Source organism: Callorhinus ursinus, unplaced genomic scaffold (genome assembly GCF_003265705.2).
Source record: "Callorhinus ursinus isolate GAN/ISIS: 27379988/994484 unplaced genomic scaffold, GSC_fseal_2.0 scaffold51, whole genome shotgun sequence".
Classification (NCBI taxonomy): Eukaryota; Metazoa; Chordata; class Mammalia; order Carnivora; family Otariidae; genus Callorhinus; species Callorhinus ursinus.
This window is the reverse complement of record NW_027397113.1, coordinates 3,159,039-3,182,592: the sequence shown is the minus strand read 5'-3', so window position 1 is coordinate 3,182,592 and position 23,554 is coordinate 3,159,039. Positions and strand designations below refer to the sequence as shown.

Sequence of the window (23,554 nt, the reverse complement as noted above, 5' to 3'; positions counted from 1 at the left end):
TTACAAGTTCACTACGATTTCATCATTTCAGGTCCTCGACCGAGCTCCACACCCTGTGAAGGACAGTGGGGTCCTCAGCCTGCGGGCCCAGGGATGTGGCTCCCACAGATGCAACAAATTTAGGTCACGTTATTCACTCCATTTACTAGAGCAGCAGAAGACTGCAAAGTACAGGCTGAGCATTCAGGGTGAAATTTCAAAGGGCCTTGTTGCTTTCACAGAAAGTTACCCTTGAGTTTCATCAAATCAAGATAATACAGAAATTTCTGGATCAGGTCCACTGTTGACAATCCCGGAGTTTAGAAATTTCTTCAAACAAGAACCGTGGCGGATGAGTTCAGAAAGCCCAACCTTCCTTCACTTGTTCGTGCCAAACACAAAGACAGTTCCAACAGCTCAGGGAGAAATGGATTTTTTAAAATTTAAAAAAGTGGCAGGGTCGATCCAACATTGCATTTTAACAAGCTGGGTAGAGGGACCGGATGATAGGGGTTTGGCGGTTTTTAAATAACTTGGTAATTTTGAGAATTAAATGATGTGGTTGCATTTTTATCAACCAGGATTTTAATATGCTTGCTTCTAGTGCCTAACACTTGGCACATGGGAAAAATCTCGAAAACACAGCAAAGAAGAAATGGTTTTGCTTTAGCTCTGCCCTGGAGTCCTCGCACGAGAGCCCACTGCCATTCCATTACTTCGGTTCGACCTGGAGATGGCATTAAATGTGTTTCTATTTATGGAAACTATGTTGTAGGAAATGAAGACACAAAGGCCTTTCGTTCAACTAATTAATGTTACATGAAGTGCCGCCGTGCGGTAAGAAACCTTCTATGATCAGACGGGTATCACACAGTGAAACGTAGTCTGGGGTCTGGATTTGCAACAGCAATTCCCACACTCACGTCAAAGCTGCCACCACTCACCTCCCACAGGTGTGCGACAATGGGCGCATCGGCCCAGGAGTGCTCAGCGTTCATGCCTATCTTCCCGTTTTTGAAGACAATGAACGTGAAAGACTTATCGAACCACCTACATGGAAAAGAAACGTTCACGGGACTTAAGTGTTTAAAAAGACCAAGTCAAACGAAAACCACGTACTTGTCTTACTCAGGATGGGCTCCTCTGTCCCCACTCCCCAAACAGCGGGCCGACACTCATAAATCTCCGCAGAGTGATAATAAGAGCACACAGAGAACTTAGATTAGTCACTTCTCCGTTATCAGACACAAAGATAAGCAGAACAGAGTGTGTTATTCTAACATGAAGGGACCCACAAGGCAAGCGCAGGGAGCCGGGAGGCCATGCGTCCACACACCCCCACCCTGGGCCGAGCCTCACCCCCACCTGCCGGGCAGGCAGGACCGCTCCGCAGACCAGGGAAGGGAGGCTCCGGGTCAGTCACGAGCTCAGGGAGTAAGCCAGAGCCGATACCCAGCTCAGCCCCGTCCACCACCTTCTCCTGCCTGGATTCCAGGCGCCGGCTGCCACTCCTCTGACCAGCGCCTCCGATCGGAGGTGGTCGGGCACGGAGAGGGAAAAATCTCAAGTCTGCTGCTTGAGGGGTGTGTGTGCGCACGCGCGCAGAAAAGAGAACCAAAGTTATGTTTCTCTGTGAGCCTTATTCCTTCAGGGTAGAGACACAGCCGTGTTACCTGTCAAAACACCTGCCGTGTAGGAGAGACTTGGCATAGCTGTCCATGGACGCATCCGGGTCTTCCTTCCTGTACCCTTGCTCTGTTTCATCGAGCGTCACGAAGAACGCTGCCTTTTCCACGGCATCGAGGGACTGCTTGTTTTTCCCACGCCCAAAATAGGCTTGGCGACACTTGGCCCAGGGTACTCTGAAACAAGGTTAGAGTCAAACCTACAGGAATGTGGGGACATCTTATATATGATGTTCAAAATGATGACGTCTTTCACAGTTTTGTAGGAATTTAAGGGAAACTGCGTATTTAGGACTCTGTCTGTCTGCAGCGGGTCAGCACCATCCGTCGGCAGGCGCTCCAGAGCAGAGCACAGGGACGGCGTGTACCTCTGGTCGCTCAACGCTGGATGGGCCACAGGAATGCACACTTTGAGCGCAGCGACCTGGGGGCGGTGGCCCCGAGACGGGGCTCCCCACACCCGTGCCAGGGTCCATCCTGAAGATGTTCTGGCCAGTGCATGTGAGCACATTCCCTCCTGCCCGGCTCTGCTCCAGCCCTTGCCCACGTGCCAGCTCACTGACCAACACTACCACTCCCGTCTTTCAGAGGGAGAAACTGAGGCACAGAAATGTGGTCACGGCTACTTTGTGGCAGGGAGAGCTTCAAACCCAAGCTGTCCCGACCAGGTCCACGCTACTAACGACCACAGGACGTCCGGGGGATAAGGGGAAGCCCTGGGAGTCCAACTAAGCGGATTCTCTTTGCCCCACCTTCCGTGGGATACAAGGAGCTGACGTGACACCCACTTCCTGAGAGCTGTCCCAGCCGTGGCTCCTTTGATTGCGCCGGGACCCTGCACTCGGGCCCTCCTCTGGTCCTTCGCCCCACCCACCCTTCCAGATCAGGGCCATCTCGCCTGTCTCCTGTTCTCTCCCTGAGCACTCTGCCGAGGCAGCCCGTGGTGCCAACGCCCCCGTCAACACCGCGGCCCCCACACACACACCTAGCCGGGACCTCTGTCTTCACTGTCTGCCAGGAGCCACAGGGACAAGGGTGGCTACTACGCAGCTGGTGCTGCGTGAGGGGACAGGAAGGTGACAGGCCAGCACATACACTCGGCGTCTCCGAGAAGTGCTCGGAGCGGGGGGAGACGCCCATGTATACACTCGGCGTCTACGAGAATTGCTCAGGGAGGAGGGAGACGCCCATGTATACACTCGGCGTCTGCGAGAAGTGCTCGGGGGGATGAGACGCCCATGTATACACTTGGCGTCTATGAGAAGGGCTCCAGGCGGTGAGACAGGGGAGCATCAGGGCCAGGTGCCCAGAGCCCTGTCCTGTGGGGCAGGTGGTCCCAGACAAGCTCACTCCTCCCCGGCACTTCGTGCCCACCCACCACTGATGCTCATGAGCACACGGGGAGGGAGCTCGCTCCCCAGGATGCATTGCCCTCCGCGGTTCCTTCCAGCCCCGGTGAAGCCCCAGCGATGGCCCGATATTCCTGGGCTTCTGGGACCGAGCCTCCCCTCCAGCTCACACTGCCCGTTCCAGCCCTCACTGCCTGAGAAGCCCCCGGAGCAGAATAATCTCGTAAATCTGCTCGGGGCCTTCGGGTAGCCCCTTTAATGCCCGAATCAAGCCCCAACGTAGTCGGGCCCACGGGACCCTCTCTGCATTCTGGCGGCCCTGACCCACTCTGCCGTTCCCAGCCTGGAGTGTGCGGTCTGCTCCCCAGACGCCCCTGCCACCCTCTGTGGGCCCGGACCTTCTCCTCTCCTCTGAGAGGGCCCTCACCACCTTGCTCCTAAGCTGCCCTAACAGATGCCACACTGCGGTAACTCGGGTGCCGAACCGGGGACGATACTGCCCCCCCGCGACAGTGGGCAACGTCTGGACAATTCTGTTGGTCACAATGGGGTGGCTGTCAACGGCGGCCAGGGATGCTGCTCAGCATCCTCCCGAGCCCCCGACAACACCCCGCCAGAACAAAGGTTTACGTGGCCCAGTGCACACAGAGCCGAGGCGGAGAAGCCAGCTCTGGCCTTACCAGCTAATTCCTCACGGAAACAAAAGCCTCTGAATGATCTTGAAACGTGGCAAGAAATTCATCCCTGACACAGAGGCCTTGGTTTCAACTTGTTCTGTGCCCTAAAGTAAATGGGCCCAGAGCCCCGTGACAGAGCCTAACTCCCGTCTGTCATGAGCTCTGGTACCCAGCCGACACAGGCCTGCCTCGCACACAGCCAAGGTGGCCCATCAGCGGGGGCGGGGCTTAGACCCCAGGCTCCAGTCCCCCCCCCCCACGCCCATCCTCCAGCTGGGTCCCTGGGTAGGGAAGAGAAGCACAGGCCCCCAGAGCCCCCGGGGCATGACCCATGTCACCGAGGAGCCGCACACCTTTCTCCCGCGGTGAGGGCCGCCAGCTTTGCCTCCCCAGGCTGAGGCTCCGACGGGTCGTCCAGAATCCTCTGCATCTGCTGCTCGATCTCCCGGGGCGTCAACAGCCTGCCATCGTGGTAGAGCCAGACCTTGAAGAAGCGCCCCTTGTGGAACACGGCGATGTGCTTGCTGTCCCGTATGTGCTGGATGGTGTCTGCGGCAGGACAGAGAATCCAGAGGCGGGACGTTAGGGGAGGCTGAGAACGTACCCCCTGGCCCAACTGTCCAGTGGTCCCAACCCCTCCCCCCGCGCCCCTCCACGCAGCTCGTCCGTCCACTTCTCAAGAGTCTGTAGAGGACTCGGTACAGATCAGAGTTGAGAGGTTTGACTTTGTCTCAGCTCCACTCAGCCACTCACTGGACGCATCATCTTGGGCCAATGACTTAAGCCTGCTCAAGGGTTTCTACCAGAAAACTAAGCAAACGCGCCCTTCAAGCCTTCACTTCAAAGTCAGAAATAAGATGCACACTACAACCACTTCCGTTCCACGCCACACCAGGTCCTGGCCAGCTCGGTACACTAAGAAACAAGAATCAACAAGATACTGGGATTGGGAACACGGGCCTCTCACGGAGCCACGATTAACCCCAGAAAATCCAACCGACCCCACCAACCACCAGCTGTTTTACATTACTGAGAACACAGCTGGGTAGACACTCAGGGTCTAAAATCATTTGCGTTCCTCTCCCCTTGAGTTCTGGGCCAAACTGAGCCCCTCCCACTCAGATGCTGAGGACCTACCCTCAGATGTGACTATATTTGGAGGCAGGGCCTTTAAACAGGTAATTAGGTTAACACATGGTGATTAAGATGGACCTCAATCCCACATGACAGGGGTACTTATAGGAAAAGATGAGGGCACAGACTCACACGGAGGGACGGCCCCATGAGGACCCAGGGAGAGCACGGCCGTCCACACATGAGGACAGAGGCTTCACGGGGACCCCGCCCTGCCCGCGCCTGCATCTCGGGCTTTGGCCTCCAGGACTGGGGACAGTGAGTGTCCGTTTCAGCCATGCAGGCTGTGGTGTTTTGTTACAATGGCCCTAGAAACTAATATAGTCAGTAGCCAACAACTCAAAAATACACTTAAAACAACAAAAACAATAAAGGACTTAGGAATAACTCTAACAGATGATGCACAAGACCCCGGCAGAGAAAGTACAGCAGCCCCCGATCCCAGGGGGACGTGTTCCAAAACCCCCACGGATGCCCGAGGCCGTGGAGCGTACCAAACCCCAGACATACTAATGTTTTTTCTAGTCTACGTACGTACGATAGAGTTTAATTTATAAACTACGTATAGAATAACGACAATAAAAAATAAGTAGAACAATTATAATAACGCATGCTAATAAAGGTTACGTGGACGTGGTTTCTCTCAAAATACCTCATCCTGGCCCTTCTTTTCGTGATGATGTGAGATGAGTCATGTAGGTGTGACACAGGGTGAGGCTGATGTTATGGGGGATCATCAGCTTCCACACCGTGGCTGGTTGGTTGTGGGTAACTGAGACCACGGAACGCAAAACCACAGATAAGAGAAACTGTATGACACTTTATTAAAATCACTTTTAAAAGCGCTATCACTGGGGCACCTGGGTGGCTCAATCATTTGAGCATCTGACTCTTGGTTTCGGCTTAGGTCATGATCTCAGGGTTGAGCCCCGTGTCGGGCTCCATGCTCAGCGGGGAGTCTGCTTTAGATTTTCTCAGCCCCTCTGCTCCTCCCACCCTGCTCGCTCGCTCTCTCTCTCTCTCTCTCTCTCTCTCAAATAAATAAATAAATCTTTTACAAAATAAAAACAAAAATTTTAAGAATGCTATTACTGTCCCAACTGTCCCAAAACTGCTTTTTGTCAACTCATCCATTTTCACAAAAATCTGGCCACAGATCACTGGACTCCAGAGTGTAAGAGAGACAAAGGTTGGCTTTCAAGCCAGAAACACTCCACACGGTGGAAGTACTGAGTGCATTGCTGGAGTCTTCAGAAAGCCTCTAGGTCCCAGAACGGAAAAAGGCTTGAATCCGCTTACGGAAGCCCACCCAGAGGCCAGCTTTTGTGTCCGAGGACCCCCATGCCTACCACCACAGGACAAGTTCCTGCCCGGGGCTCATAGTCTAGAGGTACCCAGCTATAACGACACCCCCCAAAAGCCAGATCAGCTTGGGACTCTGTATACAATCAGCTTCGAAAGCAGCAGTGGGTTAAAACAAACAAACAAACAAACCAACCGGCAGTGGGTTCATTTTAACAGCCCACCATGAGGTCTCAGATGGGGTCCAGTTTCTCAGTTGCAAGTGGCCAGTATTTGCTACCTGCACGGCCATCCGGAGGCTCATGGGTGGCCCAGTCTGAGCCCTGGCTGGCCTGGGACAGTCCCAGGTGATGGCATGTCTCTCCCTTTCATTCTCGAGGGTGTCCTGGCTCCGATTACATGGCTGCCCGGCATTCTGCGAGGGTCGGGGCTGGGGATCAGCTGTCCCAGGTCAGGCTGCTCCAAGTGAGCTGCTAGATCACAAGCTCAGCCTCCTGAGCACAAGCCAGCATGCATCACACAGGAACCCTGCATGTGAGCCAGAGCAAAACTCCCTAGAAAGCCAGATGAAGAAAAGGAATATTCCTAACCAGACCTGGGAAAAACACCCTGGGAGACAGCCTTTGACCAAAGAGAAACTGAAGTCTGAAGATAAGTCACATGCCCTAAGAAAGACCAAGGAAACTTAACAGAAGGAATATTCCTGAGCCTAAAATCTCACACTCTCAGGAGGGGTCAGCATAAATACGTGTGCTGCCCGTCCGCCACATCCATCCGCGGCGCGTAAGGAGCAAAAATGCTTCCCAAAGGAGCCCCACTCACCCGTCTCCTCTCCTGGGATCCGCGAAGTATTAAACATTCGCTCCCACTGAGCAGAGCAGAGCGGAACTGTGGATCCCAACAGAAAAATCTGCAACAAAAAAACGTTTCAAACAAAAAATTCCTAGGGGGGGTGGGGAAGGGGTAAGGAGCAAACGAAACACTGGATTTGTTTTCTGTGCACACAGTGCTTGATTTCATCTCTTCCAAACTGTGGAGAGCAGCTCTTCCCTGGGCCGCCGACCTTACGGCAATACTCGCCGAGCCGGACCTGGGCTCAGCGCCCCGCACCCTTCCTGCCCAAGTAACGCCTTCTCATTGATCATTTCTCAATGGACATTTACACCACAGACCGTTTACAAACTGACACTTCAACCAAAGGGATATCTAAGAAAGAAATGTCTTGTTCTTCTTGAATAATTCACCAGCTCAACTGTTTTCCTTCAAAAGTAAACAAGAGCTTCTTCCGGCAGGGATTACGGGATGAAGTACAAGAGATGTATATCCCTTTAGAATACACAGGGAGAATGAAATCTCAAAGTAATTATGCAGAGTGAAAGAAGCTAGACCAGAGAGAGAGAGAGAGAACCTACTGTATGATTTCATTTGCACAAAGCTTTGGAAAGTACAAGTGATCCAGAGGGACAGAAGGCACAAGCAAACTTCTGGGGGTGACAGATGTGTTCACTCCCTGGACTGCAGTGATGGTTTCAGGGGTACGTAAGACAAATATCACAGGACCTATCAAACTGTGCCTCAGCCGCGTCCACTAAGCCAACGAAGCCATTTAAAAAGAACTGTTCACAGAGCAGTGTTTGTATACCGGCTTGATCTCCTCCCGGTCCAGCCTTCGTCTGTAGAGCAGGATGGCGTGGATAGCGTTGCCCGCTCTCGCTGCTTGGATCTGGGTCGGCAGGATGTACAGCAAATCCTGAAAAGGTAAACACGTGTCGGCAGACAGAACGTCCGTGGGAAAAGCCACGCGAACTGAAATACACGGGAGGGCACTGCCGCACGGTTAAAATACTTCCATCTGTGTTAAATCACACCTGCTCTGATAGAAAAGAAATTAAAACTGCATTTCCTACACTTGGGCAGCTTTGTGTCTTATGAGGAAATAAAAGTGAAGAACAGAAAGAAAATGGACAAAGACTGAGACCGGCCATTTATTAAATACCGGTTACCAGAACCCAAACTGTGGCGTTTCTAACAAAACAACGGGAAATGCCCTCCCAGGCCATCGATGCCTCGAAAGACAAGAACCACCTGGCGTCCTAGGGCAGCGGGGAGCCGCGGCCGCCTGTCGCCAAGCTCTGGGGGTGGCAGGGACACGGGCCCGCACGCCACCGCGGCATCACAACACAGTGCCCAGCTGTAATGACAGGGAGAGGGGCCCTGCAGCGAGGGGCCACCGACAGCCTCGAGAGTATTTTGGCGGTCCTAATTTCTCCAAGCGGCTCGCGGCAAACACAAAAGGACGGCCACGCAGCTTTCAGGCCTGGCAAGCAGGTCCTGGGCCCCGGCAGGACGCCTGGGTCAGCGGGAGCAGGGGCAGGAGCTTCCCGGGCGGCCGGCGGACCCATGGTGACGCCCGCTGAGCCCGCCCAGGGCACTCACCATGGCATAGTAGTTGCTGTTCACCATCAGCGGCCCTCGCCCTCGAAGGTAGATGTACTCCTCCCACCAGTCGCTCACCTGCAGGGTGCCGAAAGGACAGAGCGCTGGTGAGCTTAGCGGGAGCCACACGGGCTGGCGGGGCCTCAAGGGGAAGAGTGACTGCTCTGTGGCACGCGTGTGTAAGTGTCACACACGCCACGGCACGTGTGGGAGCCTAAGTGCTAGTGTGAGTTCAACACACCCGTGCAGCCGGCGCCTGATTTAAACACAACGCACCTGCCCGCCCCGCAACCACGCCCACTGCCAGCCCCAGCTTCTGGTTCCGTCTGGTCACGCTGAATACCTCCCTCTTTCACACCCCAGTTCGTTATCACCCGCCAAGTGGCTCCTCTCACCCCCCACACACGGGAAGGCCCGGCTGGCTGGTGGCACAGACTAGTATGTGCACGTGAATGCATTTCCGCCAAGACAGATGGTGAGTATGTATACTTACATAGTTAGTAGCCCACCAGGATTTTAACTTCAGATACCACTGCAATTTGGGTCCAAGGCTGACCGCAAAATCTTCTGCCAGAACCGTCATCCGTTTAAAGTCGGATTCCTTCATTAGAGGCTTCACCGATTCTAGATACTAGGGTCAACACAAAGCACACACGCCAAGTTAAAACACACAGGCCCCTCATCTGCGCCTTAGAAAAGATATAAACCTATTTCAAAGATTTAAAAATCTTCCCCAAGTAGGGATGCCTGGCCGGCTCAGTCTGAGGAGTGTGCAACTCTTGATCTTGGGGTCAAGAGTTCGAGCCCCACGTTGGGCAAGGAGAGTACTTAAAAATAAAAATCTTTTTTTTTAAAGGTTGATTTATTTATTTTAGAGAGAGAGGGCGAACAAGTCGGGGGGGCGGGGTGAGGGGGACAGAGAATCCCAAGCAGGCTCCACACTCAGCAGAGAGCATGATGTGGGGCTTGATCTCACAACTCTGAGCCGGAACCAAGAGTCAGTCGCTTAACTGACTGAGCCACCCAGGCTCCCCTTAAAAATAAAATCTTAAAAAAAAAAAGAACAACTCCCCCAAGCTGGTTTTGCGGGTCCTCACACGAGTTAGCCGCATGGCTTTCCCTCAGCAGCAGTGACACCATCACACTCCTTCGTCCCTCTACTGGCCTTCTAGTTCTCCAGACAAGCGTCACTACGAGCTCACCGGAGCGACTTCCGGAGCGACAGGATCACGGTTCGGCCGACAAGGACATCTCATGTCTTTATCCATCATTCGGCCCTTAATGAAAGCCCTAGTCCCACCCACTCGACAGGGACTCAGGACAGTGCCGGGAACATGCTGGGGACGAGGTCGGGACACTGGGTAGCAGGAAGCAGGAGCCAGAACGATGGGACGGGGAAGGCCAAGCCCGGGGTCAAGGCCAGGTCTCCAGGTACAGGGTTGTAGGGGCCCCCTGACTTTGAGCAGCCCCAACCTGAAGTGAGAGCACCCAGGTGGCCGGTCACAGATGTGATGGGGTTTCGAGACCATCAGCAGCAGCTGTCGCTATATACATGAGCAAACTTCTAGAAAGTAAGGCCCTCGGTTTATTAGGAAGCGTGTCCATCCGCCAAGTTCTGTCTGCCGTGAAAACAGCTTTGGGGCCCCAGGGAGATCTCTAGGACCCCTCCTTGAATGTTTACAGGGAGGGTGCCACTCCTGAAACCGAACAGCTGTTCAAGTTTTCAAGTTTACTCAAAGTGAGACGCGCATGAGTGGAATGTGACCACTCTGAGGCAGCTTGAGTCGGGCACCGGGCACCAGCAGGCGGGCCCCACTCACGGACCCAGAGCCGCAGGTGGCGTGGCCACGCTCCCGCGGGGCGGGGCTCCTGTCTGCCATGCCGCAGGTGAGGGAGGGCTCGAGACAGCAGAGAGGGAACTTGAAAAGGCCAAGGGGGACGAAATAACTAGGCCGGGATTCAAAAGCCAAGGTTCTAAAATGGGTCCACGGGACAGGCAGAAACTGAAGCCCTCGCTGGCTTCGGTGGGAACGCCTGTGCTGTGCGATCCAGCCCAGCTGTTCCTCCACAGGTGAAGCAGAGGCCGGCCCCACCAGCAGACGTGTGTGGGGTTTGGGTGATGGAAAGTTCTGGAACTAGACCGTGGCGGAGGCCGCGCAATAAGACCGTACTCAGTGCCACACAACTGCATGGCTTAAAGGTTAAAGCGGTCATTTTCATGTTATATACATATACACCGCAATTTAAAACGACCAGGCAAGTAACGTAGTAACGTACCAAAGACGGTTGAATTGGACGCTTTGAGGGAACTGTACGGTATGTGAATTATATCACAACAAAGCTCTTTAAAAAGAATTTGCAAAGCTATCAAACGTGATGCCTTTGAAAAAAACACCTCGTACGTACTGATAAGGACCTTACGTACGTAAGGAAGAGATCTCGGACAATAGCCGGACGAGCACACGGCTGAGACCTAATCCAGCCAACCGCCAGCCCTAACCCCCGGACGCCCGGCAGCTCAGAGGGGTTGTCCCAGGGAGCTCGAGGCCACACCTACCCTGTTCACGGTGTCCTTGACAGCCGGGACCGGCAGGCGTGGCAGTGATGTCTGGAAGCTGTACAACATGGGTTTTCGGCCCGAAAAGATCTTGACCACACTCTTAAGGAAAAAAAAAAAAAAAAAAAAGGTGCGGTTTAAAACGGGGGACCATGTTAAAGATGGGAAGCCAGTTCTCGACCTGCCGACTCTTTACTGCTTTTCTGGGCTTCGCATCGTCTCCGGTGTTTTCTGCCCCGATACCTCACAGGCCTTTGCCAACAAACAGGTGACCCCAACCAAAAACCAGCCCAAGTCTGACGGATGCTTCAAGATGCCCCGGCCAAGGTGGGCACCCTGAGGTTGCCGGCTGACTGCGCATCTGCATGGGGGCCAAGATCCACTCGGCTACCTCTGCGAGGCTCTGGGCTTTGGGACGGGCTCCAAGCCCTGGCAAGGGGCAGGGCGGGGGCTGAACTGGGAAGCCTGGACCTGGAGCCAACCCCAGGACGCAGCAACACCGCGGCCCCTCACGCCTAGCAGAGGGCACACATTTGCCTCCTCTCAGCCCTTGCTTTCATCCGGAAGGATCCAAACTTGGTGTTAACAACGGGTCATCTCTTGCTGACCAGACCTCCGAGGAATTCCTCGGGCTCACGTGGGGCAGCTGGGACTCAGCCGGACGGGAGCCAGGAATATGCCATCCTAGGGAACACCGTTTAGCTTATTCCATACAGGGCAGGCGCCCCCTCGGAACTCTCTGCTGGGGGCTAGATTCTGCTTCTCTGGAAATCAGCCATCTTCCAGCCAGGTGAGCGCAGGAAGTCGGTCTGGGAGGAGTGAGGCCTGCGGGCGTCGGGGTGCCTCTCATGAGCAGCCCCCGGGGGACACTGGGGCAAGCCTCCACACACGTGGCAACCAAGGGACACCAGGCTGCAGCCGAGGAGAGCTAGCCGAATGGCCTGAAGCACGGGGCGACCCGGGGAGACCTGGTCGGACCAGTCGGCGAGGAAAACCACCGAGCGCCCGCCTTCGAGCTGGTCACAAAAGCTCCAAAGTGGACGGGCGTCAGTTTTCTTTGAAGGAGAACCTGGATGGCAAACCCAGCAGACTCTAATATACCACATTCAGAACTCTCCAACACCATTAAAGGAAAATACTCTTCCGCCCACACTTGTGAGTCACGGTGAATCAGCCCCTGCAGCTCCCAGGTCAACCAACCACGTGTGGAAGGGGAAAGGTCCCCGAGGAAACCCCTTTCAAGGTAAAAGCCACTCACGTGAGACCCTGTGAACGTAAGACGAGCCAGACGCGGAAGGGACGAATATTGTGGTGAGGGAGGTGGCGGCTGCGCGGGGCATGGGGCCCCTGACAGCGCCACCCCTGCACACCTAAGCCTTTGCTAAGAGGGCAGATCTTACTTACGCGCTCTTACCACGAAGGCAAAGTGGGGTGGAACGTGAGGACGCTCTGGGGGGTGGGGAGCTAAGCTGGTGGCACCGATGATGACCACGGTTTCACAGGTGCATACTTACCTCTACGTGCACACTGCTAAACAGTGAGGAGGCCTGCTGCACGTCAAGCGCACCCCCAAATAAAGCGGTCAGAAAAAAATCCACACCAGTTCGGCACCAAGAGTGAAGTGGGGGTCATTACCATCCAGATCTTGGTGGCGCGGCTCATCTTGCCGTGCTGGGCGAACATCCAGCCGTGGTAGGATAGCAGCACCTTGAGGGAGTAGCGCATGGTGACGATGAGGGCCACCCACAGGCCCGTGCCGAAGAGGATGCCGCTGACCACGTTCTTCGTCTGGCTGGACATGCAGCTGCTAGGGAGAGGACACAAGCCGAGCACACGTTAGCGGGGATGCCACGCACTGCCAGCCGGAGCGGCCATCCCTCGACACAAGCCGTGAGGCGCCCCGAATCCAAGAGGGGACGCCAGGTTCCCTTAGCGCCAGCCCAACTCTCAAAGGTTCAGGCATCACTCTCCCGTCCTCAGGACAAACCAAGCCTCCTGTGTCCTCGGGGAAAACGCGCAACTTCCTCCAGGGTCTAGGAACGGGGACGGGGGAAGTGTGAGGTGGTGGCCTGCCCGCGACGAAACCCACGCCCTGGGTCCACCCACACCTCCTCAGCTGGGTGCTCACAGCAAATCTGGGCTGTTCCCTCCCTGAACCTTCTTCTTCCTCAAACATCACTTTGGATTTCGCCATTACTCATGAGACGCTCAGATCATTTGGGAAAACTATTAAAGCTGTTTATATCAAAGGAGCTTGTTTTTGATCTAGGCAGGAATACTTGTGGAGAAACTGATGTTATAAAATCATTTATTTATTTTTTTTTTAAGATTTTGATTTACTTAGCGTGAGCAGGGGTTGGGGGAGAGGGAGAAAGAGAATCTCAAGCAGACTCCGCACTGAATGCAGAGCCCCCGATGGAGCTCGATCCCAGGACCCTGAGATCATGACCTGAGCCGAAATCAAGAGTTGGACACCCAACCGACTGAGCTACCCGAGTGCCCCATAAAATGGTCATTTAAATGATAAACTTAAAGAGAGAAAATATTTTCATTTGCTAAGAAAAGAGATACATCGTATGGTAAAGATGGGACTGTAAAAAATCTTGGTGGTTTTGTTTTTAGTTCTAGCTGTTTTGGAAACCACAAGCTAGTTATAAAATAAAAAGGACTTAAATAACAAATGTTGGCAAAGACACAGAAAATACGGAACCTTCGGGCACTGTTGGTGCAGCCGCTGTGGAGAACAGGATGGAGCTTCCTCAAAAAAACTAAAAATAGAACTACCCTATGATCCAGCAATTCCACTTCTGAGTATTTATCGGAAGGACGTGAAATCCCTCTCTCGAAGAGATATCCGCACCCCCATGTACATTTCAGCATCATCCACAACAGCCGGGACATGAAAACCACCTACGTGCCCACCGACAGGTGAATGGATGAAGGTGTGCTACATAAATACCACAGGATGTTATTCAGCCATAAAAAGGAAGGAAATCCTGCCATTTGTGACAACCATGGACCTTGGGGGCATTATGCCAAGCAAAATACGTCAGACAGAGAAAGGCAGCTACTACTGTAGGATCTCACTTATACGTGGAATCTGAAACAAAAATCTAAATTCCTAGATACAAAGAGTGGACTGGTGGTTGCCCGAGGCAGGGGATGGGCAAAAGGAGGGACAGTGGTCCAAAGGTACAAACTCCCAGGGGCGCTTGGTGGCCTCAGTTGGTAGGGTGTGTAACTCTTGATCTCAGGGTTGTGAGTTCCAGCCCCAGGTTGGGTGTGGGATTTTACTTAAAAATAAAATCTTAAAAAAAAAATAAAAAAAGGTACAAACTTCCAGTTATAAGATAAAAAAGTCTTAGGGATCATGGTAACTATAGTTAACAATACCATATTGTATATTTAAAAATTGCTAGGAAAGTAGATCTTAAAAGTTCTCATCACAAGAAAAAAAGCTCTGTACCTATATGTGGAGATGAATGTTAGTTAACTAGACTTGTAATCAGTTTGAGCTACATACATCTACCAAATCACTATGTTATACACCTAAAACTAATAAAACGTTATGTCAATTATGTCTCGTTTTTAAAATTATTTCAATGTGCTTCAAATTATTATTATTTTTAAGATTTTATTTATTTATTTGACAGAGAGAGACACAGCGAGAGAGGGAACACAAGCAGGGGGAGTGGGAGGGGGGGAAGCAGGCTTCTCTCCGAGCAGGGAGCCCCATGCGGGGCTCGATCCCAGGACCCGGGGATCATGACCTGAGCCGAAGGCAGACGCCCAACGACTGAGCCACCCAGGCGCCCCAGTGTGCTTCAAATTATTAAAACCACCAATGTACTCATAACCTAAAGATACCTCCAGTATTTAAAACCCACCAAGTTAACGCCTTCTGATATTTAAGTAACACTGAAACAAATTATCTTCAAGGTAAAATACTTTTGCTCCAAAACTTGTGTCCATATAACTTGTCAAATCTTGTGTTGTGATTTTTTTTTCTATAATATACACACGGGCGCTTCAATGAAAAGCATTAGCAAAAAAAAAAAAGCTTTCTTCTAAAGAGCACCGTCCTTCCGAGGTGGCAGGAGCTGGATGGACACAGAGCAAACCCAGCCTAGTACGTCTGCGTTTGTGAAAATAGCCACCTCAGACATTCGGAGGTGCTCTCCGGAAAGATGATTCCAGAACGACCTTCGAGCCTGGGAAGACGTTGACCCTTAACCTGGTCTTTCTAAATGTGGGCCAAGGATGGCCCAGTTCACCGCAATTGGTTTAGAGGGACAAAGAAACAAATCGTATAAAGACCCAGATTATAAAGGGCTTTAAATAGCCAACACTTCTAAATATAATCCAGTGTTAAGAGCCCACAGTGGAGAGTACATTAAAACTCCACGTTAAACCCACAAGAGTCTGAAAAGTACGCAGAAACAGCATGACCCAGTGTGCAGAGGACCAGCTGTCTGCAGGGGTCGCAAGGACAGAGGAGCAAGGTTTCCCCGGAGTGTGGGGAATGTCAGGGTCCCTGCCTCGGCGTCCCTGGGCACCAGGCAGAGCAGGGAATCTGGCAGGGGTCCAGCCCAGGCACGCTTCCCCTGAAATGATGGAATTTTTATTCGAAGTCTTGCAGACGCTTATAAAGGCACGGGCCAGCATTCTTGAGGCAGCTTGGAGGCCATGAGCGACTCGGCTGGACTCTGGGCTTTGAACAAGAAGGAAGAGGGAGGAAGGGGCACCCACTCCAGGAGATACAAGTTCACGCCTTTAAGCGAAAACAGCTGTCTTACTTCTTTAGAGTAATCAGAATTGAATTCACTCATGAGCTGGGGGTTTCCACCTGAAGTCCTACCCTGCCAGTTTAGTCCTTCCTGAAGGGACAATATGAAAGCCATACAACCAGCAAGGCACTATTTTATCAAAAGGCCCGTAGTTCATCTGCTTAGCTTAGGCCAGCTGCCGACACCACAAACACAACCCGGGAAAGTCAGGGGGCCCTAGCCTCCCCATGCAACCCCCGGACCAAAACCAAAGCCCACCTATGGGCTGAGGACTTCGGGACCATGATTTCTGTAGTAAGAGACCAGGGTAAACAAGGAACTGAGAAACAGGATCGAAGGTCTGGCACAGAACCGCCACGGTGGTTTTGGAGGTACTGGGGGATCCTTTCCAATCAGAAAATAAAAACAAGTATTCTAGAGCAAGGGCCAAACACAGAGTAACGGAGACCCTCGTAAGCGAGGTCACCGCCGTGCGGGGTCCGACCACCAGGGGACCCTGCACGGGTGTTAGGGCCATCCCTGGGACTGGAGGGAAGAAAGGACGTCAGAGGGGTTCCATAAATGCGTTCGAGGGCATGCCCACATTCCACGTGGGACCCCAGGCACCACGCCCACCTTTCCAGGAAAATACCAGCCCAGAGGCTCCTCTAGGCCAAAAATCATGGTAGAAAGAGAGCCTATTTTCAAGCTCCTAGAAAAGCCAGAAACTCTCAAGAGTGCTGGGGTTCCCACCGGGGTTCTGAGCCACTCGGACAAGGAGCTAAGGGGCTGACTGCCCAGAGCAGTCAGTTCTCAGGGTCACAGACCCCAGTGCAAAGAGCTGACCGTGCCCAGGACCAGCTCCTGGAGCAGAAATTCCTTTTGAGGACCCTGCAGCCAGGCTAAGCACACTGACCACAACCTTGGGCCCTGACATGAAGTCCCAGCGCAACGCAGGACCAAGGCCGTCTTCAGAGAAAGGGCCATGAGGGACTCCAAACTCCCTGTGGACCTTAATACAGAAGAAAGCCTACAGGAGAATAGCCAAGCTTCAAATGGAATCAGAACAGTGATGGCCATTATATTTGAAAAGACATAAAAATGTCAGCAACAAAAGTCGCTAACTTCCTAGACAATTTGAGATTTGAAAAAGAGTACTTACGTCGTGTCCAGGGTTCGATTGATTTTTGCAATTATCCCCAGCGAGGGGTCGATCTTGGCATACATGGTTGACATCACACCCACCACCACGATGAGCCAACTGGAGGGGCTCGCCGGGTACACACCAGTGATGATGCCATTCTAGAAACAGAACATGCACCATGAGTACTGTCCTGCCCACAAAGTCCACAGCTCCTGGTGATGGGGGCACTGGAATGACAGCAGGGGGGAGGAGGCCTTTGTAGTTCATGGTGGCTAAGTGACCACTATAGAAAATCTTCCCCAGAGCCTCCGGCCCCTTCTCTTCCTCTATTTCTGAGCCAAATCCCTCCCTGAAGCAGATACCCCGAGAGTGACCCCAGGACATTTGAATCACCCGAGGCACGAGTTTAACATTGATTCCCGAGCTCCACCCAGACTGACTCTCGACACCCTCGAGTTAAGGACGTCACTGAGCCAACCATGATGTCCTCTCCCCAGTCTGCTACACCTGGGATGCCCCAAGACCCCCAGCTCCAAAACCACCCCTCCTACCACTCCTGAATCAAGAGGCTGCTCAATCCCCAAGTATTTTCAGGAGACCTGACTGCACGTTGAGAATTTGCTGTACGATCCCTCAGCCAAACCCCTGTACTTCCCCACCCTAAAAACCCCAAAAAAGTAGCAGGAGCAGAAGACAGATATGAAACAAAATTCTGGAACCCAGGCGAGCCTTGTGGCTCCTTATTCTTTTTATTTCTGTGTTTGTTTCAACATTTCTAATTAAAAAATATATATATATATCTTACTAAAGCCATCTTAACAAGAGATTGATTTGAGCAAGACAATGGATTTAAGAAAACTCTCAAAGCTTATCTGAATTCTTTTAGGAGCTCTTTGCATCCCTACATGCCATTCCCACTGGGTTTCCGACTGTCTAGAAGCGTAAGAGAAAGAGATTTTATTTATTTATTTATTTATTTTTGAGAAAAAGATTTTAAACAAAGTGGGGGTTCTCCTGGTGTTCTCAGATAGATACGTACATGTACTACATTACATGACATTACAGCGGAGGCAGGAAGGGCCCAGATTAAAAGGTCTCCCGCTCACCCCAGCCTCCCCCTGCAGCCCGTCCAGCTGCCAGCCACGCGGTCCTGTGTAACCTCTTGAAAACCAGAGAACATTTCCACTGGCTTGCAGTGACTGACGGCCCCAGCTCTGCACCCAAGCCTCTCTGTTCCCGGATCTGAGCGCGCGCGGGGCGGGGGGCTGCTCCCGGCAAGGTCAGGGGACAACGTGCGCTTCCCCCTGTAGGTGGCGCCTCCTCCCCAGAGCCACATTCTGGACAGTGTGGTCAGTGGGCTTAGCCTGTCCTGCCAGGCCTGTTCCCAGGGGCCCGGCCCCCTTCTCTGACTGACCGCTTTCACCCTACTCTGGCTCCTGGGCCTTCTCAACTGCCCTTCTCTGAGCTACACCCTCAGAAAAGGAAATTGGAAAACAAATAGTTAGGAGTTTTTCCTCATTCCCCGGGCAGGTAACCTGATGAAAGGTCATCCCGTTTGAATTCTTTCCAAACACGCATCTTATCCCTTCCGTGATTTTCGAAATAAATTAAATTACGAATAAGTTAAAAGAACAAGACTCGTGCTTGATTAAAACCAGTGAATACATTTCCAGGCTTTCAGGTAAACAGAATTGAGAACATAGGAAGTTAACGCTGCTTGAATTTACACATGTATTTCAACATTGGACTATTTTATCAGGGAGGCATCTGTTAGATAAATTCACTGCCGTGCGCACAGCTGGGAAACAATCCTTTTTCTACAAGGTGTAAAGAGTGCTGGACTCAGAGACATGGGTTCTAGTCTTTCCTCTGCTTCTCTGAGCAGGTCACTCACCCTCTCTGAGCCCCCACGCCCCTGCCTAGAGGGAGCCACCGCCCCCGTCCGCCTCAGAGAAGTCAGTGAGCTGGTGTGTACACGGAAGCGTTTCCTAAGTACCGAGGGAGTATCGGGCATGCCGATCAGCACTCAAACACTCCCGCCGCACCAGTGCCTACACATGTTCTCGGATGCTGAAGTGAACACTGTACAGATTTAAACAAGGATTGGCCAACCTTGAATCTGATGAACTTCTTTTTCCAGGAATGCAGTCCAGACAGATAGATTTGCTTGAGGGCTTCGTGGCTCAGCCGCAGGTCGATCCCGTCCGGGGTGACCGTGAACTGGAAGGCCACGGCTTGGTGAGCTTCTGCCATCTTCGGCAATCTCCTAGGAGGATGTGGAGGAGGGCAGAGTGTGACGCAGCCAGCATGTCACTGGACATTAGGAAACCCCTCACCCATCATGCACAAACAATGAATCATGGAACACTACATTAAAAACTAATGATGTAATGTATGGTGATTAACATAACAATAAACATTTTTAAAAAAACAAAAAAACAAAAAAGAAAACCCCTCACCCAGACCTGGGATTCGTTCTGCATGAAGTCTTTCCCAGCCGTCTCACAAACTTAATATTCCATTCACAGACCCCCCCCCCCGCAGCGCCCGCTCCCCCGCCTGCGCAGCACTGCACAGCCCACTGTCGCCTCTGCTGGGAGGCCCGGGGTGGCCAGTGGAGTCCAGGAGTGGCACCCCCCACCACCACCTCCATCCCCGAGCCTCCAGTGTCCAGACCCACGGAAACCCCTACCCCCGGCCCCCGGCCCTGGCCATCCCACTGAACCATCCCTCCAGGCCAGCAGCCCAGGCCACACCCAGCTGACCCAGGAAGCTGGTGGCCATTTAACCACCTGCCAATCTCATCCCCACCCACCAGCTGCCTGGAGGCTGGCACAGAAGAAACCCAGAGGGTCCACAGATGAGTCCGTGATGGCCCTGAACCCCTTATCTCTGGACTCTGGGATGCAATGTGGCTGTTGGCTTGAGAGACCATCTCAGGCAGCACAAAAGACTCCATGAGAAGGAGGCACACAGAATCCTCAGGAGTGGGTGTTTATGCGTGTCTACGGACGGAGCCAGGTCTCCCTCCTCCTCCTCGGAGGCTGTGACTGACTTGGGTCAACAACCCAAGGGGTGGAACATTAACTAGGGGGGAATTTACCCTCCTGCAAGCAGGCTGGTTCTGGGCTACCTACCCTGCCCCAACGAATGAAAGCGTGTCTCCTTTCAACGGCTTCAGAGCCAGGTCTCTTCTGGTTCCCTTCCCCCTGGCTCCTGTCTTCTTCCTTGGGGACTCTGGAGCACCTCCCGGCCTTCCTCCAGCAGAGCCGGCCCCTCTGCCACCTTCTGGAGCCGTGGGACCAAGCCATCTCTTCCTAAACTCTGCCAGAGCGCCCCACGATCGAAAGGAAACTAACGGGGGGCGGGGGGGAAGCTACCAAGAACCGTAACAAAAATCCAAAATCATGTGTGTGTTTTCTTATCACCAACTATTTCTCCTGTTTTTACCTGCTGAAGCCCACCGAGTGCGGGTGGAGGACCAACCGAAATCAACAGGTATCCTGCTTTCAAAGATGCCCAGTTACAAAAGCCAAACTAGCTTAGTTTTCAGCTAATTGGAACAAACGCCCCACGAGAGGCCCCGAGAGGCACGCAGCCTGCATTCACTGGCTCCTTCGGCAAGCGTGTGTTGATTGCCTCCCACATGCCAGCCACAGGGAGGATCCAGATGTTGGCAGAAAAGTCCTCCTGCCCTCCACCAGCTCAGACAGGGAGGCCAAAAGAAGAGGGGGTGTCAGAGGGGACCTCCCCGGTGACACGGAAGCCCAGAAGGATCGGCGGAGGGCAAACCTTTCAGGCCCAAAGGTAAAACAGGACTGTAGGTAGAGGTCAAGAGCAGGTCAAGGACAGGGTGGCTGGGGTCAACGGCAGGCAGCTAACTTTGGAGAGGAAGGCCCAGAGGCAGTCAGGGGAGGCAGCTGGGTTTTATGCGAAGGGTGAAGGAAAACCATCCAAGGGCCTTAAGTTACCATTTCTGTTCTCAAGAAGACCACTCTGGGGGCACCCAGGTGGTTCAGTCGGTGAAGCGTCCAACTCTTGGTTTCGGCTCAGGTCACGATCTCGGGGTCGTGAGATCAAGCTCCACGTGGGGCTCCACAGTCAGCAGGGAGTCTGCTTGAGATTCTCTCTCTCCCTTTCCCTCTGCCCCTCCTGCTCATGCTCGCTCGCTCTCAAATAAATGAATCTTTTAAAGAAGAAGGAGGAGGAGGAGGGGAGGACCCACCACATGTGACGTCGTTGGGGGCAGAGGGAGAGGCCGGGGTGAGCATCCCCTGGGAAGTGTCCGCACATGAACCTACGACTCCACTTTGATTATGAAGGAAAAGAGCAAGTCGGAAAGACTGCAATCCCCTGGGAATAACCTTAGCTTAAAGTGATCTGCAAAGTGTTCACGATGATCTATGTGTTATTTAGCAGGCATGGAGCCAACCTCCCTAGCCTGGCCAATTTTGAAGGAAAAGATCCCACGTGTGAAAGCAGCAAGATCTCCAAGCAAATGCCTCCTGCAGATAATTCAGGATGTGGAAGAGGGTGTCCCAACAGCTCTGAATCCTTTTCTCAAAAAGCTATCCAAGTGGCTTGAGGATCCTGCCGGCGCCTCAAGGTTAACTCTTAACCCCTCTTCAAGAAGGCTTCAAACCCCCCATTCGGCGGGAGGTGGGTGTCACAGAAATAATTCTGCAGAGCCAGAAGCAGGGCAAACAAAGTTACAGACTGGCCACCCTTTCGATGATTTGTAAGATCTTTCAAGGGCTTTATAAGGACACGAGGGATTATTAATGGCAGTAGATGGAACCTAAACATAGCGTTTGTAGCCGATTCTATCCGAAGGTATGGGTCTGGTGTTCGCTCGGGGATCTAACCTCTGCCGAGGAGAGAGAGGGAGGCGAGACAGAGGACCTGCAGTCTCCCTGCCAGGAGTCAATGGCCTTGTCAGAACCCTGACTTTAAGGATTTGCTCATTTGGATTGGTTCAAACTAAAAACCAAAGATAAGAGTCCTAAATGAGCAATCTTTTTCTAGTTTTGCAGTAGGCAAGGCGCTGCCCTGGGCTGACCTCCCACTTCGAGCCATCGCAGTAATTAGTGAACCGGCAGGCAAAGGTCTGGAACGCTCCCGTGCAAATCCAGTAAAGGGAAAATCCCACCCTCTATCCTGGCATCCACAGCCTCACGTTTAAAAATACTGACAATTACAGGGGCACCCGGGGGGCTCAGTCGGTTAAGCGTCCGACTCTTGATCTCAGCTCAGGTCTCGATCTCAGGGTCGTGAGTTTAAGCCCCACGCCAGGCTCCATGCTGGGCACAGAGCCTCCTTTAAAAAAAAAAAAAGAAGAAGAAACAATTTACACTTATAATGCCACCTCCTGTAGACGTCAGGGAAACGCAAATCAAAACCGAGGCCAAATGCCATGGCCCGCCCACCAGGACGGCTAGAACCTGCAAGATCAAGGGTAACAGGTACCGGCAAGGCCACAGAGAATCCAGAAGCCCCACGCGCTGTGAGTGGGGACGCGCGATGGGGCGGCCACACTGGAGATCAGTCTGGCGGTTTCTCAAAAGGTTAAACATGGCCTGAGCACACGGCCCCCAGCTTCCACTCCCAGCTGCCTGCCCAGGAGGACTGAACACGAGTCCACTCAAAATCCTGCACGCACAGGTTCGTAAAACACCATTAGGCACAATAACCAAAAAACGGAAGCAGCACCAATGTCCTTCCCCTGATGAGCGGGTAGATAAAATGGGGTCTAGCCATCCAACAGAGCGTTCTTTGTTAAAAAGGAACAGAGCACTGTCACACTGATGAACCTCAAGAACCTCCTACTACAGGAAAGCAGCAGACACAAAAGGCCACGCACTGCACACTTCCATGTACGCAAAGTGTCCAGAATAGGGGGGGCTGGGGTACACGGCAAGGGGACGGAGAGGGGTAGACGGCTGAGGGGAGGGATGGTTTCTTTCTGGGGTGAGGAAAACATTCGAAATCTGGACTGTGGTGCTGGGTGCACCTGTCTGCGAAGGGACTCACAACCACAGAAGCGTGCACTTTGGATGGGCGTAGGGGACAGTGCGCTAAGTCATACCTCAATAAAGCGGTTATTTAAAAAAAGCCGCCTCATGAAACTGAAGTGTCGTCTATTCAACATTAATGCACCTAAACCTTCTCTCCTCCAATCTGTAACGCAGGTGGACGGGGCCGCCGGTGTCCCACTCACTCCTCCAAGCAACGGTCAGCTCACTGCATCGAGGAATTAACAGTTAAATATTTTTAGGGGGCGTAGGATACTGTGGTTATTCTTTAAAAGAGCTGCCTTTTGGGGCGCCTGGGTGGCTCACTCGGTTGGGGGTCTGCCTTCGGCTCAGGTCATGATCCTGGAGTCCGGGGACTGGGCTCCCTGCTCGGCGGGGAGTCTGCTTCTCCCTCTCCCTCTGCTTCTCCCCTGCTCATGCTCTCTCTCACTCGCTCACTCACTCTCTCAAATAATAAAATCTTTAAAAATAAAAGAGCTGCTGTCTTTTAGCA

General features: G+C 52.7%; 1 protein-coding gene across 4 annotated transcripts in view; it reads right to left on the bottom strand.

Moving 5' to 3' along the window:
- CPT1A (carnitine palmitoyltransferase 1A) overlaps positions 1-23,554 on the bottom strand; it is a 49,523-nt gene that overhangs the window by 14,766 nt on the left and 11,203 nt on the right. Inside the window, exons 1-12 of one of the 4 annotated variants that reach the window (XM_073883371.1) lie at positions 20,167-20,189; positions 19,142-19,295; positions 17,048-17,187; positions 12,755-12,926; positions 11,120-11,221; positions 9,056-9,193; positions 8,563-8,640; positions 7,769-7,876; positions 6,949-7,036; positions 4,044-4,239; positions 1,653-1,841; positions 924-1,029 (exon numbers count right to left, since the gene is read on the bottom strand). In XM_073883371.1, coding sequence (XP_073739472.1) covers positions 924-1,029; positions 1,653-1,841; positions 4,044-4,239; positions 6,949-7,036; positions 7,769-7,876; positions 8,563-8,640; positions 9,056-9,193; positions 11,120-11,221; positions 12,755-12,926; positions 17,048-17,187; positions 19,142-19,282 — 1,458 coding nt within the window. In that variant the 5' untranslated portion in view covers positions 19,283-19,295; positions 20,167-20,189. Of the gene's footprint in view, positions 1-923; positions 1,030-1,652; positions 1,842-4,043; positions 4,240-6,948; positions 7,037-7,768; positions 7,877-8,562; positions 8,641-9,055; positions 9,194-11,119; positions 11,222-12,754; positions 12,927-17,047; positions 17,188-19,141; positions 19,296-19,844; positions 19,866-20,166; positions 20,190-23,554 lie in introns of those variants that run through there. The other 3 variants (XM_073883372.1, XM_025879491.2, XM_025879492.2) reach the window with 3 other exon arrangements.